At 41.8% G+C, this 18629-nt stretch overlaps 2 protein-coding genes across 2 annotated transcripts in view; one reads left to right on the forward strand and one right to left on the reverse strand.

The window, feature by feature from the left end:
- The window catches only part of LOC134821747 (uncharacterized), a 43018-nt gene extending 27524 nt beyond the window's left edge, over nt 1–15494 (forward strand). Inside the window, exons 13-17 of the mRNA XM_063832492.1 lie at nt 12926–13108; nt 13444–13569; nt 13751–13881; nt 14042–14329; nt 14456–15494. Of these exons, the coding sequence (XP_063688562.1) occupies nt 12926–13108; nt 13444–13569; nt 13751–13881; nt 14042–14329; nt 14456–14901 (1174 nt within the window). The 3' untranslated portion in view covers nt 14902–15494. The remainder of the gene's footprint in view (nt 1–12925; nt 13109–13443; nt 13570–13750; nt 13882–14041; nt 14330–14455) is intronic.
- Nucleotides 3210–4486, reverse strand: LOC134821932 (macrophage mannose receptor 1-like). Its single transcript, XM_063832760.1, has one exon. The coding sequence runs from the start codon at nt 4361–4363 to the stop codon at nt 3347–3349; it is 1017 nt and encodes a 338-aa protein (XP_063688830.1). The 5' UTR covers nt 4364–4486; the 3' UTR covers nt 3210–3346.
- Nucleotides 15495–18629: the final 3135 nt, after the last annotated feature.

An 18629-nucleotide genomic window follows, 5' to 3' on the forward strand; every position in this document is an offset into this window, starting at 1 on the left:
CTGAGTCCTCCTCCTGGGTCCTCCTCCTCCTGGGTCCTCCTCCTCCTAGGTCCTCCTCAGTCATCCTCCTCAGCCATCCTCCTCAGCCATCCTCCACAGCCATCTTCCACAGCCATCCTCCTCAGCCATCCTCCTCAGTACTCCTCAGTCCTCCTCCTTCTCAGTCCTCCTGAGTCCTCCTCCTCCTCTTCCTCCTGAGTCCTCCTCCTGGGTCCTCATCCTCCTAGGTCTTCCTCCTTCTCCTTCTCCTCAGTCCTTCTTCTCCTCCTCCTCCCTATCAGTCATCCTTCTCAGTCATCCTCCTCAGTACTCCTCAGTTTTCCTCCTTGTCTGTCCTCCTGAGTCCTCTTCCTGAGTCCTCCTCTTCATCCTCCTGAGTCCTCCTCCTGGGTCCTCCTCCTCCTGGGTCCTCCTCCTCCTAGGTCCTCCTCAGTCATCCTCCTCAGCCATCCTCCTCAGCCATCCTCCACAGCCATCTTCCACAGCCATCCTCCTCAGTACTCCTCAGTCCTCCTCCTTCTCAGTCCTCTTCCTGAGTCCTCCTCCTGAGTCCTCATCCTCCTCCTTCTCCTCCTTAGTCCTCCTCCTGGGTCATCCTCCTCCTAGATCCTCCTCCTTCTCCAATCACACATCTACGTCTCCAGTGTCTCCAATGTCTCCAATGTCTCCAAAAGCTTTGTCTCCAATGTCCCCAATGTCTCCAATGTCTCCAAAAGCTGTGTCTCCAATGTCTCCAATGTCTCCAGGACATGTCTCTGCACCCTATCTTTTCAAAAAAGACAAAAGACATTGGAGACATTGGAGACATGTCACCCCCCCCCCCCCTTTAATTACTTCGGAGTATTCCAACAGTCACACTGTTACACAAGTGTAACCGGCCAATTACAGGAAGCCGAAGTTTAACTTATTCATTTGGCCAGTGACGGTTAAGGTAGTATGTACCATACTTTCTTCGCCCAAGACTTAGCTGCAATGGGCAGCTCCTCATTTAAACTTCAGTAACTGCCCACACGCAACCCTTTATACTAGGTGATTTCTACCTGACACTCTATTTATTTATATTTCAAATCTTTATAAACGGTTAAAAAGGTATGATTGGTTCGCAAGTAAGTCCGAATCTATCACCTCTGTTAGAGACGAGTGCCCCACGCACCGACCCAATTAAATTTATTCTTTCCAGGTCACTTGATTGTTTTTAAAAAATGCTACCTTAGCACCCTTACTATACCAGTCCCAGAGGCTTTGTTCGTCTGATTTTAGAAACATTTGTATTTTATTTTATAAGTTGCTCTACCCACCTTATAATTATATGTAGCGACTTCAAGCTATGCAGCGAAAGTTAAAATAGTTTTACCAAGTTCATTTGTAGCTTACCAAGATTTACTGAATAATTCGTGTATAACGTTATTGTTGTACCCTGACATTTTAATTGAAATTCTATTCCTAAGAAATAATTTCGTGATGGCTGCAATTTTCAACACTCTCTGCATCATCATGAACCTTCAAATGCTCACAAACAACATGTACGTCATCTGTGGACATATCGAATCGTTAGATCAAGATGATGAAGCTTCGAGTAACGATACCACCAATTTCGTTCGTCCTACATTGTTTCTACCTAATGTGCCTATTAGTATTATAGATTCCACTCCACTACCTGTGGGCCACAATTTGTCTATTAGTATTATAGATCCCACTCCTCAGAAGTCTCCTCAGGACTTTGGGGTCATCTTTATCCCAACGGTCGCGGTTACTGAGATCTATTATCCCGACAATAAGACCAGCGCAGTGATCTACAAAAATGGGGATAAAAGTATATCCCCCACCGTGTTCTTCATCTTAATCATTATGTCTGCTATCCTTGGTGTCTTGGCTTCAATCTTTATCCCTCTAAACTGCCGGGCCCTTACATCGTTCATAATCATCGCTAAAGACAAGCAGCCCATGTTCCTGCTGTTTGGTGCAGTTCATATATTTTGTCTGCTTGACCTGCTCATCGCAGTAACCGAGGGGGTCTTACTGTGGAAAAGGATTCCTCAAGTCGGCTGTGACGTTCTAGGAGCAACGCGGGTTACTATTTTCTTTAGCTCGTCACTCATCCTCTCCACGATCTGTCTCTTCCGGATCACTGCTGCACTAAGACCCAGACGATACAAGAACTACGCTAAAAGAAAACACATCCTAAAAATCATCTCTGGGATCGTCATAACCTCCATCCTTCTGTCGATCCTATCGATCGTAACGGACACGATACGTTTCGGGTACATTGGTCCTCCGAAATCCACTGGCTGCTCCCCATTCATGGTCAGAGAGATGTTAAACTACGTTACATCTCTGCTGATCATGATCACTCTCATGGTCAACCTCTTTCTGGCCTGTACCTACTGCGTTCTTTACTTTTTCTTCAGGAGATCGGTCTCAACAAGCCAGGAAGTTAAAACGATGAAGAAAGGAGCTCTGTTAGTAACCTCGTTGAGCACGTACGCGTACTTCGCCTGTTACCTCCCTTCTCTAGTTGTAAATCTGGTTCTGAGCATTAATCCTGATCCCATCCTGAGACTCCGTTCTCCTTACAAGCTCACCCTGGACTTTGTTCTGATTATCTTGCCTCATCTCTACTCGTGTGTGTTGCCGCTTTGTCTGGTGACGGGAAAAACTCTGGAACGGGTCAGAGGGGCAGCCAAAGCTAACCAGTACTCCCTCAGAGCTGGGAGACTCCAACCTCAGGGCCCGCTCAATGGATCTTCTGAGGTACAACCAGGAATTCGGGATTGATTCTGTTGCTGGATTTTGAGATTTGCTTTACTGCTGGTTCGTTGTAAGGCTGTAAAATCTGAGACTTATCCTGAACATTTTGGTGAAATTGTTGTGGAAAATTTTGTTGGATTTGATGAAAGGATGATTTTGCCGAATGAATATCCGAGATACAAATTATGGTGCCAGCATTTCGTTTTGTTCTTCTCGCATTTATTTCTTCTGAGAATTAAGTTTTCACTTTTCGCTGAAACTTTTGATTTTAAGAGTTTGATTAATGCTGGTCGGGTATTGTTACTTAATCGAAATTAAACTTAAATTTGCAACAGCTATGTTTTGGCAATTTTTTAGTTTTGACTATCGGTTTACTTCTTTTTAAGTCACACAAAAAACTGTTTGTCAGGCAGGATTAATATTTATTTCCCAACCTTGCCATCAACAGAAAAACTGCTGAGCGTACAATTTAAACAAATTATGTAAATGCAATTAGAATAACAGCAACTAATAGATTCAAATATTGAGCAAAAATATTTTCAGAACTCTTAGTCTATTGTGAACTTCATGGACCTTTTCATTATATTTTACACTCAGTCTAAGAGCCTGGACATTGACAAGCAAATGGTCTGAAGATCCCAAGTCTGAAGGAGTCGTCAATAGTGCCCCATCTGGAAAGGGACATGGCATCTTGTCCTTCTTTCATCTTCTTCTTAGAATTATCATTCCCAGCTTTCTTTTCCCAAGGAATGTTCCACTCAATCTTCTCTCCATCCACCCACATCCATTTTTTCTCTTTTTTGATGTCGTTTCCTCCCAACCACAACCAATTGTTAGCATCCCATTTCGACCAGGATTCGTCTCCAGAGCCCAGGAAGTATTGTATTGCTGACATAATTTCATTCAGCTCTTCATCTGTTCTGATTTTAGCCAGCTGCAGTCCTGCGTCATCGCATGCTGTTTTGGCATCCTCCCAACTTTTCTTCTCTGATGAGAGAATGTATTTGCCTTGGTAGTCACAAGCATAAGGGTGTTTCTTGAACTTGAATGTGTCGTCCCAGTTTCCGTCATGGTTAATTCTCATCTGGTTCTGGTAACATTTAGGATCTTCAGTGCAACCTTTCTTTCCCTTCTTCAGGCTATTTTGATCTGGTTGTCCTGGTAACCATCTCGCAAAGTCACCAGGCGTTGACCCGTCAGCCCACTGCCACTCCGTAGCTTCATAAACCATTTCTTTGGATCCTTCTCCAACATTATCCCTCGTTTTCCTCAATCCTGACCACACCCACTTCGTGTCTGCCCAGTCACTTTTCGGCTGCTCTTCCCTTGGGTACGTCATACTCAGCAGCATCTTTAGATCTTCGTTCTTCTTATCAGTGTTAACAGTGGCGAGGTTTCCTTCCGTAGATCCTGTCCCAACGTCAAACTTTCTGCAGTTCTCCTGTGCCGTGTTAAAGTCCACCAAATCAGAGAAGAAAACGATGTTGCAAGTCGTGAAGACGCCGTTGTGGAGATTCTTCATCAGGTTTTGTATTCCTTTCAGCTGTTTCATTTCCAAGTTTGAGATAGCCTCAGTTAAACAGATGAACTGACAGATCAGTAGGAAACTCTTCATATTGCTGCGATCTGACTGACTTACTTACTCGTTGAAAAATGTTTAATGCCCGATCCTTTATTATGGTTTAGCAGCATCGACGTCCCTAACAGTTCGAGAAGAGAAATGGTTGAGCTAGACACCTATTGAAGAGTTCTTGGGTTAGTTTATTGAGAATTTATCGATACCTTGATAAATTATCGTGATTAAGGTTAACCTTGGGGGGGGTCCAACCCGATGTCCGATATGAGGGTTGATGAGGCCAAAATCGGAATCGGAAAAATCGGAAAAATCGGAAAATTGAGAAATTTACAGAATCGATCTCTAAAACCTCTCAGAAGTGATATAATTCAACCATAACCCCTACATATGCTATATTGTTATGAGAAAACGAACCAATTGGCTATTCCAATAGTATGTTTTATGTGTTTTTCCACTGCAGGGGCGCTAGTATGCTCACTACTAGTTGGAGTTGTCATGTACTCCCAGACCCGAGTGCTTTGGCCTTTTGACGTGAGATCGATTGTTTCTGCTCATTAATTTTATCCCTGTTACTTGTTATTATGTATTAGTACAACACTAGGTACCGGGTTATATTTTGTGGTCCGGTCTTTAAACATACCATAATATCACTAGTACACTGCACCTTAAATGTAAAGTCAAGTACATTTGTATCGTAACACATGCTTGGCTGGGAGATCATGTGTTGTGTCCGTTCAGTACCCTATATTTTCAAAACGGACAAAAAGTAGGGCGAACAAAAACGGACAAAAACAGACAAAACATTTACATGTCTTCCTCCTCCTCCCTAGTCTTCCTCCTCCTTCTCATCAGTCCTCCTCCTCCTCCTAAGTCTTCCTCCTCCTCCTAAGTCCTTCTCCTCCTCAGTTCTCTTCAGTCCTCTTCCTGACTCCTCGTCCTCGTCCTTCTCCTCAGTCCTCCTCACCCTGCTCCTCAGTCCCCTCCTCCTCACACCTACTCCCAGTCCTCCTCTTTCTCCTTCTCCTCCTCCTCCTCCTCATTAACATTTCTCCTCCTCATCCTCCTCCTCCTTCTCCTCCCCATCAGTCCTCCTGAGTCCTCCTCCTCCTGAGTCCTCCTCCTCATCCTCCTCCACCTCCTGAGTCCTCCTTCTGAGTCCTCCTCCTCATCCTCCTCCTCAGTCATCCTCCTCTTCCTCCTCAGTCCTCCCCAGTCCTCCTCCTCCTCCTTCTCCTCCTCATCAGTCGTCATTCTCTGTCCTCCTCATAATCGTCCTCGTCCTCATCCTCATCCTTAGTCCTCCTCCTACTTATCCTCCTCCTCAGTCCTCCCCAGTCCTCCTCCTCATTCTCCTCCTTCTCCTCCTCCTAGCCTCATCCTCCTCCTCCTTCTTCGCTTTCTTCTTCTCCTAATCAGTCCTCCTCCTCGTCCTTAGTCCTCGTCCTCGTCCTCCTCAGTCTTCCTCCTCAGTCCTCCTCCTCATCATCCTCCTCCTCCTCCTCAACAGTCCTCCTCCTCCTCCTCAGTCTCCTCCTCATCGTCCTCCTCAGTCCTCCTCCTCCTTCTCTTCATCAGTCCTCATCCTCAGTCCTACACTAGTCGTCCTCGTCCTTAGTCCTCGTCCTCGTCCTCCTCCTCCTCATCAGTCCTCCTCCTCCTCTTCAGTCCTCCTCCTGAGTCCTCCTGAGTCCTTTTCCTCCACCTTCTGAGTCCTCCTCCTGAGTCATCCTCCTCCTCCTCAATCTTCTCCTTATCCTCCTCCTCCTCCTCCTCCTCATTCTCCTCCTTATCCTCCTCCTCCTCAGTCCTCCTCCTTCTCCTCCTCCTTTTCCTCTTCCTTCTCCTCCTAATCAGTCCTCTTCTTTAGCCCTCGTCCTCATCCTCCTCAGTCTTCCTCCTCAGTCCTGCTCCTCCTTCTCCTCCTCATCAGTCCTCTTCCTCCTCAGCCTCCTCCTGATCCTCCTGATCCTCCTTAGTCCTCTTCCTCCTCCTCAGTCCTACTCCTCAGTCTTCCTCCTATTCCTCCTCCTCCTCAGTCCTCCTTCTCCTTCTCCTCATTCTCCTCCTACTCATAAGTCCTCCTCCTCCTCAGTCCTTCCCCAGTCCTCCTCCTCATCAGTCCTCCCCCGGTCCTCTTTCTCCTCCTCCTCATCCTCAGTCCTCCTCCTCATCATCCTACTCAGTCCTCCCCCAGTCATCCTCCTCCTCAGTCCTCCCCAAGTCCTCCTCTTCCTCAGTCCTCCCCCAGCCCCCCTTATCCTTATCCTCCTCCTCAGTCCTCCTCCTCCTCCTTCTCCTTCTTATCAGTCCTCTTCCTCAGTCCTCCTCCTCGTCCTCGCTCTCGTCTTCCTCCTTAGTCCTCGTCCTTCTCCTTCTTATCAGTCCTCCTCCTCAGTCTTCCTCCTCGTCCTCGCACTCGTCCTCCTCCTCAGTCCTCCTCGTCCTTAGTCCTCCTCCTCCTCACCAATCAGCTGCTCCTCTTCCTCAGTCCTCCCTCTCCTCTTCAGTCCTCCTCCTCCTCAGTCCTCCCCAGTCCTCCTCTTTCTCCTCAGTCTTCCTCCTTCTCCTCCTCCTCCTCTTCAGTTCTCCTCCTCACCCTCCTCCTCCTTCTCCTCTTCCTTCTCCTCCTAATCAGTCCTCCTCCTCAGTCGTCCTCCTCCTCGTCCTTAGTCATCGTCCTCATCCTCATCGTCCTTAGTCCTCGTCCTCATCCTCCCAGTCCTCGTCCTTAGTCCTCGTCCTCATCCTCCTAGTCCTCGTCCTGGTCCTCCTCTGTCCTCCTCAGTGCTCCTTCTCCTCAGTCCTCAGTCCTCCTCCTCAGTCCTCTTCCTACTCCTCAGTCCTCCCCCAATCCTCCTTCTCCTCCTCCTCATCCTCAGTCCTCCTACTCCTCCTCCTTCTCCTTCTTATCAGTCCTCCTCCTCAGTCCTCGTCCTCGCTCTCGTCCTCGTCCTCAGTCCTCGTCGTCCTTAGCCCTCGCGTTCTCTTAGTCCTCCTCCTCCCCGTCCTCAGTCCTCCTCTTCCTCCTCACCGATCCTGCTCCTCTTCCTCAGTCCTCCCTCTCCTCTTTAGTCCTCCTCCTCTTCAGTCCTCCTCCTCCTCCTCTGTCCTTCTCGGTCCTTCTCCTCCTCGTCAGTCCTCCTCCTCGTCAGTCTTCCTCCTTCTCCTCCTCCTCCTCCTCAGTCCTCCTCTTCTTCAGTCCTCCTCCTCCTCCTCCTCATCAGTTTACACAATTTATTGTAACTAAAATGTTTTTAAACTCATTTGAGTCTGTAACATATTGACATGTTACTGTTACTGACTCGGGTGACTCAAAATGTGCTCGAGAATTTTTTTGTTTAACAGAGTTTTACTCTTCAGTACTATGGAAAAGTTATTACATGATAAATAAAGATTTTGATGAATAAAATGATTTTCATCTCTTTTAATGTTATTTAAAATTGTGTAGACTATTCTTTGTATCTAACTGAGGATTGGAAGTTTGAGAAAGGACCATGGTCAATGGTCATTAATCGTGCTACCCATTTCTGCAGATAGCCTGTTACAAATTGTGGAGACAATTTAAATCAAAAGTTACTAAAGCGTTCCCTATTTGTTACGATTGTTATTACCAACCGTACCTCTTTCAATTGTGGACCGGGGTGGATGTTTCTGTCAAACAAGAGTTGATACGACAGTGTGTTGTTTTTCGGACGGAAACGATTCTTGTTTGGAACTAGAAACCATTTTGGGGTTCTGGGACCACCACCAATCGATTTCTTGTCATATTTAAGTACAGAAATAGCTACCTATATCGCCTAGAAACCTCAGAGGAAAGATTTAAATTTTCCCGATTTTTCCGATATGAGGGTTGATGAGGCCAAAATCGGGATCGGAATGATCGGAAATGATCGGGTTGGACCCCCCCCCCCCAACCTTAAGTTGTCTAAGATAAAACCACTTCACGCCGAATGGCTTGTAAAAGTTAACACTGAAATGCAGGACCAGGGTAGTTTGATAGAAAAAAAGGTTTCCATAAAGCTAGAAATCACTGATGCTTTAAGCATGGACTATTTCATGCACGAAAACCCATTTGATGAAGATGATATGTGACATTAGACACATACATATTTTAACATTCTTACTGCTTAACGACTGCTATTCTTACTTACTGTATAAAAATGGATTTAAAAATCATTTGCTGAAATAAAAAATGAAAAAAATTCGGATTTTTGATGGTTTTGAATGCCTTCTAGCGTTCATATTAATGTCCGTTCATAATTACGTCCGATCATTTAATGTTCGTCCAAATAAGGTATGTGAATACTCTATTTTAATAACCTTTCAAAAGTGGAATGCTCGGTTCACGCAGGTAATTTTCACTAGGAGTACCGGGAAGAAACATTATTATATAGGACTCACACAATTTAGTACACTGATATTTGCAGAAAAGAATTGGACAATTTTCGTTAATTATGTAATCAAAATTTTCGTTTTTTGAACCAATTTTCGTTTAGTAAGTGTTTTGCGATTACTAATCTTAATTACGTAATATAGGAGGGGGGTTGGGTCTTGATTACGGGGAGGGGGGTCAAACCTTGATTACGTAATATAGGGGGGGGGGGGGGAGAGTTCGGTCTTGATAACGGTTGATTACGGAGGGGGGGGGGGTAAAAATTGCCAAAATATTGATTACTTAAGGGGGTATACACCAAAACAGGGGTTTGTGCCGTCCAACTCAAATGACCTCATAGGCAGTTCAATGACCATCTAACGCACCGTTTCCACATTTAAAAAATTATTTTGAGAATACCCATTTTTGTAATCGAGCATTTCCTGGTTAGAGTGGAATTTTCGGAAAAACACAACTTGTTTCGTGGAGAGGCTATAAGTTAATCATTTCTTGCGGTATCGGGTTTAAATTTTGCTCGCCGTCTATTCACATCTATTTCAAGGTGTGTGTAAAATCTTGATATCGTATCTAAAAAGGCTGGTGTGTTATAAATTTTTAAAGTTAAAAACAGTCAAAAAGTTGAAATTGTCTTTTTCAGACTTATTTTAACCAAAAAGTCAGTCAGGGAAGATCGGATTGATTTGATGGTTGACATGAACTTGTTCTGGCGCAGTTTTTGATGCCCTCAAAAATGTTTTTACTCATTTATCTTCAGATCTATTGGACTTCAAAGCCAAACAACAAATTGAGGCACATTTTTCGTTTTTCATATTTACTGATTTTTCTAAAATTTTGATAGGAATGTGCTAGTGACTTTTTGAAGGGCGCAAAATAACCGCAACTAGCGCATTTATATATGAGTTATGAAGAACAAAACACCCTAAAATGCTTCCCTTTGAAGTTATGGGAGAAAATGTGATTTTTTATCTGCAAAGCCAAAAAATCACATTTTCTCCCATAACTTCAAAGGGAAGCATTTTAGGGTATTTTGTTGTTCATAACTCATATATAAATGTGCTAGTTGCGGTTATTTTTCGCCCTTCAAAAAAATCAGAACTTTAGAAAAATCAGTAAATATGAAAAAGAAAAATGTGCCTAAATTTGTTGTTTGGCTTTGAAGTCCAATAGATCTGAAGATAAATGAGTAAAAACATTTTTGAGGGCATTAAAAACTGCGCCAGAATTCAGAGAACAAGTTCATGTCAACCATCAAATCAACCAGATCTTCCCTGACTGACTTTTTGGTTAAAATAAGTCTGAAAAGGACAATTTCAATTTTTTGACTTTACAAATTTATAACACACCAGCCTTTTTAGATACGATATCAAGATTTTACACACACCTTGAAATAGATGTGAATAGACGGCGAGCAAAATTTAAACCCGATACCGCAAGAAATGATTAACTTATAGCCTCTCCACGAAACAAATTGTGTTTTTCCGAAAATTCCACTCTAACCAGGAAATGCTCGATTACAAAAATGGGTATTCTCAAAATGATTTTTTTAATGTGGAAACGGTGCGTTAGATGGTCATTGAACTGCCTATGAGGTCATTTGGGTTGGACAGATTTGGAGTATGCCCCCTTAATAGTACAACTTTATTGAGATGACAACTTAATAGAAGAGTATTAAAATATTTTTCTAAGATCAAAATGTCAATAAGTTCCGCGCCGTCTATTGTCCTTTGAACCCGCTAGTATATAGTAGCAACAAATGATAAAACTAAGTAAGTAAATTTGATGATAAATGTTTGAACTTAAAAAGGTTCTATACTGCGGTCGGCTGCTGTAATGTAATATATTGAGTGTTGAGTATTAAGATGCTTAATGCTTATATTATATGCTATTGTTTTAGTAACAATAAATAGTAGGTTTCGTAACAAATATTGTAAAAATAAAAATTATACGTTGAACTTAAAACTGTTCTGTATTGCGGTCGGCTGCTGCAATGTAATATATTGAGTATTGAGTATTGAGATGCTAGTATTATATGCTTTATAATGCTATTGTTTTAGTAAAATAAATATTAAGTTTTAGTAACAATAACATGTAACAATAAAATGTAAAAATAAAAATTGTACGTTGAACTTAAAACTGTTCTGTATTGCGGTCGGCTGCTGCAATGTAATATATTGAGTATTGAGTATTGAAGTGCTTATATTATATGCTATTGTTTTAGTAACAATAAATAGTAGGTTTTACGCTTTTTGCTTCAACTCCGTCATCTTTATTTCGATCAACTAATCTTTTTAGGAGGTTCTTTTAGGAGTTAAACTGAAGTTTCAGTAAAACAATTGGCCCAATACCTCTAAAAATGACACCAAAATTGGTATTATAGTGGCAAACAAATTATATAAAGATTAAAGATATAGACTGTTGTTTTTCACTTTATGTAGCTAAAATTGGCGCTACCAGTAAAACGAGATTTCATACCTTTAAAACTAAAATCTGAGAGAAATCCTACTCCAAAAAGTTTGATATGATCATCAGCTACACTCACAAGAATTTTTGAAGCGATATCTGCTGACCCGGGTGATTGGTGAAATGTACAACTTCAGAAGTAGGCAAAAATTTCAATTTTTATTTTTCGACCTTGTTTGGTCTGTAACTTCGTCATTTATTGTTAAATTATATAATCCTTTCAGGGGTTTCTTGTACGGATTGTAAGTAATCTTCAGTAACAAAATCAGCCAAAAGACTTTTAAAATGACCGAAATATCGGTATTACAGTGACAGACTTCTCAAAATTTCCAAAACTTTCGAAAAAGAAAATATTTATTTTTTCGAAAGTGCGTGCTCTCAAAAATAATTTTTTTCCTGCTCTTGCCGAAGGCAAAAAGATCGTAGGGAATAAGTAATTGGGTTTGGATATATGAGGTGGCCCGACGGTCCTACGTTGACGACAAAAGTCTGCTCCTTCGCAATATAGACCACTCCCCTATAATAAAACAAATATTTATTTAATTAAAAAAAATATAATTATGTGTATAGGAAGCGTCTGTTATGCTGCGCGCGACGCTAGCCATGTGTTAATTAATTACAGTGAAGTTCCTCCTTCGCAAAGTTATTTTCCGCAATTTTCTGGATTCATTTATTGTTGATGCGCGGCGCTAGTACATTGGTCAAATAAATCGTAAATGTTTACCATGCACGAATCCCACTCATTTATAAAAACATAGTATGTAAATATGTTGCACTTTTTTTCCAGTCACACTCAAAAGAATTAATGGTACAAGTACATCGTAGGGCCGGGAAAATTGATCGTGCTTGGTTTAACCGCGGCGAAATTCTTGTTAATGTATCAAAACTTATTGTTTTTATGTATACTTTCTTAATATGACGTTAACAGCAAGGCCAGGGCAAAAAAGCTTTTGGTGTATGTCCCCTTAATGGTTTAGCAGCAGTGACGTCCCTAACAGTTCGATAAGAGAAATGGTTGAGCTAGACACCTATTGACAACTTAAACTGCCACAAAGCTCTATAGTGAGCATTTACAGTTCTAAATCTGATGGACCTTGAGGGTCGGGAGAGAGTGGGACCACGTGGCCACTCAACACCGGCCTTTTTATCATCTCATCAAGTTTTGCTCCGTCTAAAGTAAATGCTAGAACACGAAGAACAGCCAGGTGGGTGTGTTCTTTCGGCGGGGCTGACGCGTAATTGCGTTATATTGGCAGCTTGAAACTTGACCGACCAATCTTTTTCTTTTCATAACACAGAAACTGGCCATGATTTACTTCCAGTTAAAGTCATTTACTCCGTCACGATCATTTACTTTCAGTTACAATCATTTACTTTCAGTTATATTCATTTACTCTCTGTCATTAAAGACGAAAATAAATTCCGTCGAATTTTAACCAAATTATCTAGAAAAACGTAAAATCCACAAAGAAACCTGGGATGGGGCTGGGATTCATCACTTCTTATACCGGAAGCTTTCACTTTTCTTTAGCTAAATTTACTTTAAATTTATGCGTCATAAAGAGATGGCAAAAATTGTGACGTAGAGTGTAGTCAGATTCGTGGAAAATAGATCCAGAACTAATATTGATGTACTGAATAAATCAGCCCGCTCACTATCAGTATTACATCAGCTATTATGGATATGAACGATAATTTATCAAGGTATCGATAAATTCTCAATAAACTAACCCAAGAACTCTTCCCAGATTCCGTAAGATCGGAGAGTTGATCCAACTGACCTCCTACCGGTGGGATATGAGTGAGTGCGGGCAGGCTTGTGTCATGACAAGTGGTCTTTGGGACCTTTCCGTCACCCAGTACGACTCTTGGTACAGAAAGTTGAGGATGAGCGATAACGGAGAACTGTGCACATCTGTTGCTGACTATTTGTGAGTTTGGTTTTTAAGTTAATATGAAGGGGAGGGGGGAACTTAAATCTAGGAGATTCGGATTATATGACTAAATTTTGTGTATCAACTCTTGAAATGCTGGAAAACAAAAGAAATGTAGACAAAATCAATGAATTCGTATAAGTATATATAATAATCAATATGACAAGAATTCATAGAGTTTGTCTACATATCTATTAATTGTTTTACTTCATTTCAAGAGTTGAAACACAAAATTTAGCTATAGAATCGAAATCTCCTTAAAAACTTGATAATTGATATGCTCTTATAAATGCAAACAAGGATATAATACCTAACTGTAACCAAAACTGCAGAAATTGTATCGAGCTAGACGAATGTGCTGAGAAGAATCTCCCTGACGATCACTACACTTCCCCCAGTTCTTACGCTTACTGGCTCTACCCTACTGTGGAGAGAATGTTCCTGATTCAGGACGGCGGGTACGTCATCTTATCTGTCTTAATTTTTATTTAAAAATAATTGTTTTATTGAAAAATTGTTATTTATCAATAAATTAACCGCTTCTTGGTGAGATAATTAAATTTCCAAAGCAGAAAGCTAAAACGTTTTACTGTTGATGGTTGAAGAGTTCATGTTGACATTCACACTGGGAATTTTCAGTTGTCAGCTGGCTCCGGAGTGCACAAACTTACTAAATACTTCTCTTGGTCAGACAACTTTAGCAAATGTGAAACTGGAGATCTCAAAATACCCACTCCCAAAGAAAAGATCTGACTTAGAACGTGCAAACCGTGAGTTCGCTGCTGATAAGTGTCAATATTTTCAGTTTACATTTTCATTAGCCAGAAATCAGTTTTTTTTTAAATGTTCACAGCACAAATACTGGCTATATCCTGACAGAATGTTACAATATTTGTCAGAGTAGTTAGTTTACCACGACTCCACTTACAGGGCAACGCCAGATCAAGCTACCAACTCGTCAGGAGATGTCCAAGTGTAGGAAACTTAACAAAAGCCGTGGCAGCAACTCAACTCTCTCTAGCCAACAGAACCAGGACACCACAAAGAAACAAGGAAGAAACAGAAGATGGCTCCCTAAACGTTCAGTTAAAGAGATAACAACAAGATACAACACAACAAGATTGGACAATGTGCCTGCTAGCCACAGTGTTTTCTTGAGTGGTATGAGTCCAAGAAAGCTGCAGAAACTTCAGAGTCGAAGTGCCTCTATAAATCGTGGTAGGCAGGCGGCAGCTGTACTGGGGTGGGGGGGGGGGGGTAATTTAATTTAAATTTGTTAAGTTTTCATCAAAAATCAGGCTAATAACTAGTTACAAGTGATTTCATAACAGATTACTTACCCAGATGCGTTAACGGGAGATGATGAACCCGCTGAAGATTCGGAGGAGGATGAGACAGATACAACGCAGGAAGTTACAGAGATGGCTAGGGAACAAGAAGGAATACATGAAGAGGTACTCAAGATATTGGCTGACGAATCGCCTAATAACGAGAACTACACCAGACAACCTGAATCAACGACGGGCAATAACAGTACCATCCCTACCAATTCCAGTACCATCACTGAATCTCAGAAAAGCTCTAAAACAGCTACCCCCCAGTCCCCCCTCCAAGCTACTAGGGCTACTAGACATGTATCGTCTCCGACGACACCTCATTCAAACAGCTCCGATAACTCTCTCGGAACTCATCATACGACAACAGGCCCTGAAAACAGTTCTGCCCAGTCAAGACCAAGTATAATTACAGTGGTATTGATTATGGTGGCTGTCGCCTTCTCTATTGTCTAGATTTCTAATCAATGTGGACGTCTCCTAGCCCGAACATTAGAACCTTCCGTGAGTTTGGCATAACAATTCGGTCTGGATAATACATAATAGTTACATCTTTTAAAGGATTTCCTTGATCGAATTTATTTTCACCCCTTTATTTTGAAAATCAGGTTTTACTGATATTCATATTGAGATGTTTTTTGTTTTTACACTCCTGATATGAGAGTGAGACTATTCGTATTCTTTTATTGATTTGTTTGAATATTAAATATCAGAATTTTAGGCATTCATCGAATTTCATTTGTTTTCATATTTTTAGATGTATGTACTATGTAATGACGGTCGATTGAATTGGAACATTTTATTATATTGCGAATTTTATCGTTCTGAACGATTATTTATTGTTTTTTAATGCTATTTATTGTTTAAATCTGGATTTGAAATTTAACAAAAATTTTATCCAACCTGTTGTTTGTTTGGATGATAAATGATACGAGCCAGATTATTTAAAGAATTAATCACATGTTTAGTGTTTACGCTTTCATTATATTATACCGAGTAATGAGTATATTTTAATTTTACAGTGTAAACATTTAAAAATTAATCATAAATGAGTTTACTTTGTTTTCTGTAACATGTAATATATGAAGAATTTATTCTATAAGGGGCCATTACTTGGGACGTCCGCCAAAACCGCCGATTTTCAGACCCCCCCCCCCCCTGTCCGTAGTGAGTGCGCCAAAACCGCCGATTTTCAGACCCCCACCCCCCCTGTCCGTAGTGAGTGCACAATAAAAAATAAACTTTCTCGGATTTACAAAATTTTGGTACCATTGTTTTCTAGAGACAGAATTTTTACAGTACCAAATTTGTTATACCTTTTTGGAATGATCAGTGAGTTTCGCCTATGTGCCATAATTGATGGTGCGCGGTTTTTTGGAGCTATAATAGGTTAAATGGTAAAAGTCGCGTAATTTGACGAAATTCGTTGATTTTTACCGTATTATTCTGTCATATCTTCGGTTCCTTGAAGGAGATCATTCTGATAATTTGTGACGATCTTCCAATAGAGTTTTCACGACTGTCCGAAAAATTTGGTGGATATCGAAGTTGATACACTTAAAGTGATGAAAATGGGGCAAAATACGCTGCTTTTAGCTGTGACATATGTCCAATGTCTGATGATTGGATTTGATTCACGATGTCAATCCTTCGTATCTCGCTGATCTGCATGGTTGCGAGAAGCATTATTGGATGCGCGCGCGACCCAGTATACAGTATAGTAGTGCATATTCACGCTACAAGATTGGATATGCTTTGAAGGATGTTACTCTTCTAAATTTCTTCGGCAAGTGCTACGAAGTAGCGCGCGCCGGGCCAAACCATTAGCAATGGTCAAGATATGCTTTGACATTTGAATTTTCGGACACTTTCCTTGTAAGTCTATGAGTAAGCTAACTGCGATTTTCGTTAGAATTGGATCTAGGGAAGCTTACTCAATACGCATTTGTTTCAAGAATTTTGTGCTGGCCGAAATTAGCACTAAAAATTGTTAACGGGTGATACTCGTAAAATATCTGTTCCGTCGACGAGTCCAACTCGGCGCGCGTCCTGGTAGGTTGTAAACCTACAAAAAAATTGTCATACGTTCAACGTTGTATGACACGCCGCGCACGATTGCACAGCTCCCCCTGTATCGTAGAAACTCTTGCTATACATTGTATGACCCGCCGCGCACGAGTGCGCGGCTCCATGTATCGTCAGGACCATAGTGAAACGACTGTGGGGGTCGCAACGTGATACAAAGTGAAACGACCGTGGGGTTCACGACGTGATAAAAGAAACTCTACTCCACCGTAGTGAAACGACCGTGGGGGTCACGACGACCGTGGGAGTCACGACGTGATACAAATGTCATGGTGCATGGGGGTACGTTGCCATACGTTGTATGAGCCGCCGCGCACGAGTGCGCGGCTCCCTCTGTATCGTCGAAACTCTACACTATAGTGAAGCGACCGTGGGGGTCACCACGTGATACAAGGGGTACGTGATTCGGAATCAGTGTCCGAAAATACATCGATTCAAGCTGCAGTTTCAACTGTCGGGGGTCTTTTCGAATATCAACTGTAGAGTGCAATTTAGCACGCTCGATGTAAATTGCCCTTGACGGATGTTACTTGTAGCGCGATGCGTTAGCCGTTACTGTGCCGCGCCGCGCACTTAATGAGGCTTCTCACAGATCGGCGAGATGCGCTACTGGTTAACGGGTGATACTCGTAAAATATCTGTTCCATATTGCATATACGGATACCGTCGACGAGTCCAACTCGGCACGCGTCCTGGTAGGTTGTAAACCTACAAGCTACTGGCTACTGTGCCGCGCCGAGCTGCGATGAATTGACATCGTCAATTAAGATGTTACTCGTCTAAATTTCTTCGAAGTAGCGCGCACCGTCCGAGGCAAGTGCTACAAAGTAGCGCGCACTGGGCTAGTCCATTAACAAGGGACAAATTATGAACCAGATACCAAGTAAAAGTATTTTGGTAAAGTACTTTTTAAACCAAAATACAAAAATCCCATTTACGCGACTGAGGGTTATTTAGAAAATGTGCCCTGGCCCTGTAGGGATGTCTTTAGCGATACAAATTGCTTACCTAAACGATTTTGGGTCAAAATGACCTAACGAAGGACCATGTGGTCAGAAATCATATACAACGAAGTGCACACTAAACTTATACATTATATGCCCTGCTATTAGAGTAACTATTGAAGACTTCAAAGTATCATGCTAACATCATTACATTATATACTCTAACAGTAACAATTTTGAGTCTAACGGTCTACAATTTGATTGTAGGTTTACAACCTACCAGGACGCGCGCCGAGTTGGACTCGTCGACGGTCCAATATATGGAACAGATATTTTACGAGTATCACCCGTTAACAATTTGAATTTGTGCATAGTGTGTTTATTCATATATTTATATATATTATACGTGGGAAGTGCTTCAGGTGTTAAAATTAAATAGAATAGCCATAACTCGAGAGAGATCCTAACAGTTTAAGTGAAGGAGGGTGGTAGGGAGGGAGGGAGGGAGGGAGGGTGGAAGGGTGGAAGGGAGGGAGGGAGGGAGGGAGGGAGGGAGGGAGGGAGGGAGGGAGGGAGGGAGGGAGGGAGGGAGGGAGGGAGGGAGGGAGGGACCATGTGGTCAGAAATCATATACAATCATATACAACGAAGTGCACACTCAACTATGCCCTGCTAATCGATCTTTAAAAAATTGAGAATCTTAAACAAATCTTTTAAAAATTCATATCTTCACAAAAATCTGATTACGGGGTGGGCGTTTTAAGGCTAAAATGGATTTTTCATTTCTTTTCATCAGTCACTACCACCACCATCACCACTACCACCATCATCATATCCACCATCACCACCACCATAACCACCACTATAACCCATTACGTCTTCATAGCTTGGTACATTCTCTACGCCATACTAGTGTATGTACTAAGAGCGCCAACTTGTGGGTGAGATTTTATTTCTCAAAACCCAACATATTATACACCATTGGAAAGGTCTCATTGAGTAGAGTCATATGGTACCAAGTTTTGGGTAAATGGCTGCTCCTAGCGGAAGTTATAACCCGTCAAAGTCCCAAAATGATCAATTAGAAAATGGGGCGGGACATCGTGTTCTTAAATTTTTTTTACGAAATTTTTTTACAGAATATGTTAATCACAT

Source organism: Bolinopsis microptera, chromosome 10 (assembly GCF_026151205.1).
Source record: "Bolinopsis microptera isolate Bmic1 chromosome 10, MBARI_Bmic_1.0, whole genome shotgun sequence".
Classification (NCBI taxonomy): Eukaryota; Metazoa; Ctenophora; class Tentaculata; order Lobata; family Bolinopsidae; genus Bolinopsis; species Bolinopsis microptera.

What these genes read in the sequence shown, in the direction of transcription:
- LOC134821932 (XM_063832760.1), bottom strand. Translation starts at nt 4,363, where the DNA reads ATGAAGAGTTTCCTACTGATCTGTCAGTTCATCTGTTTAACTGAGGCT.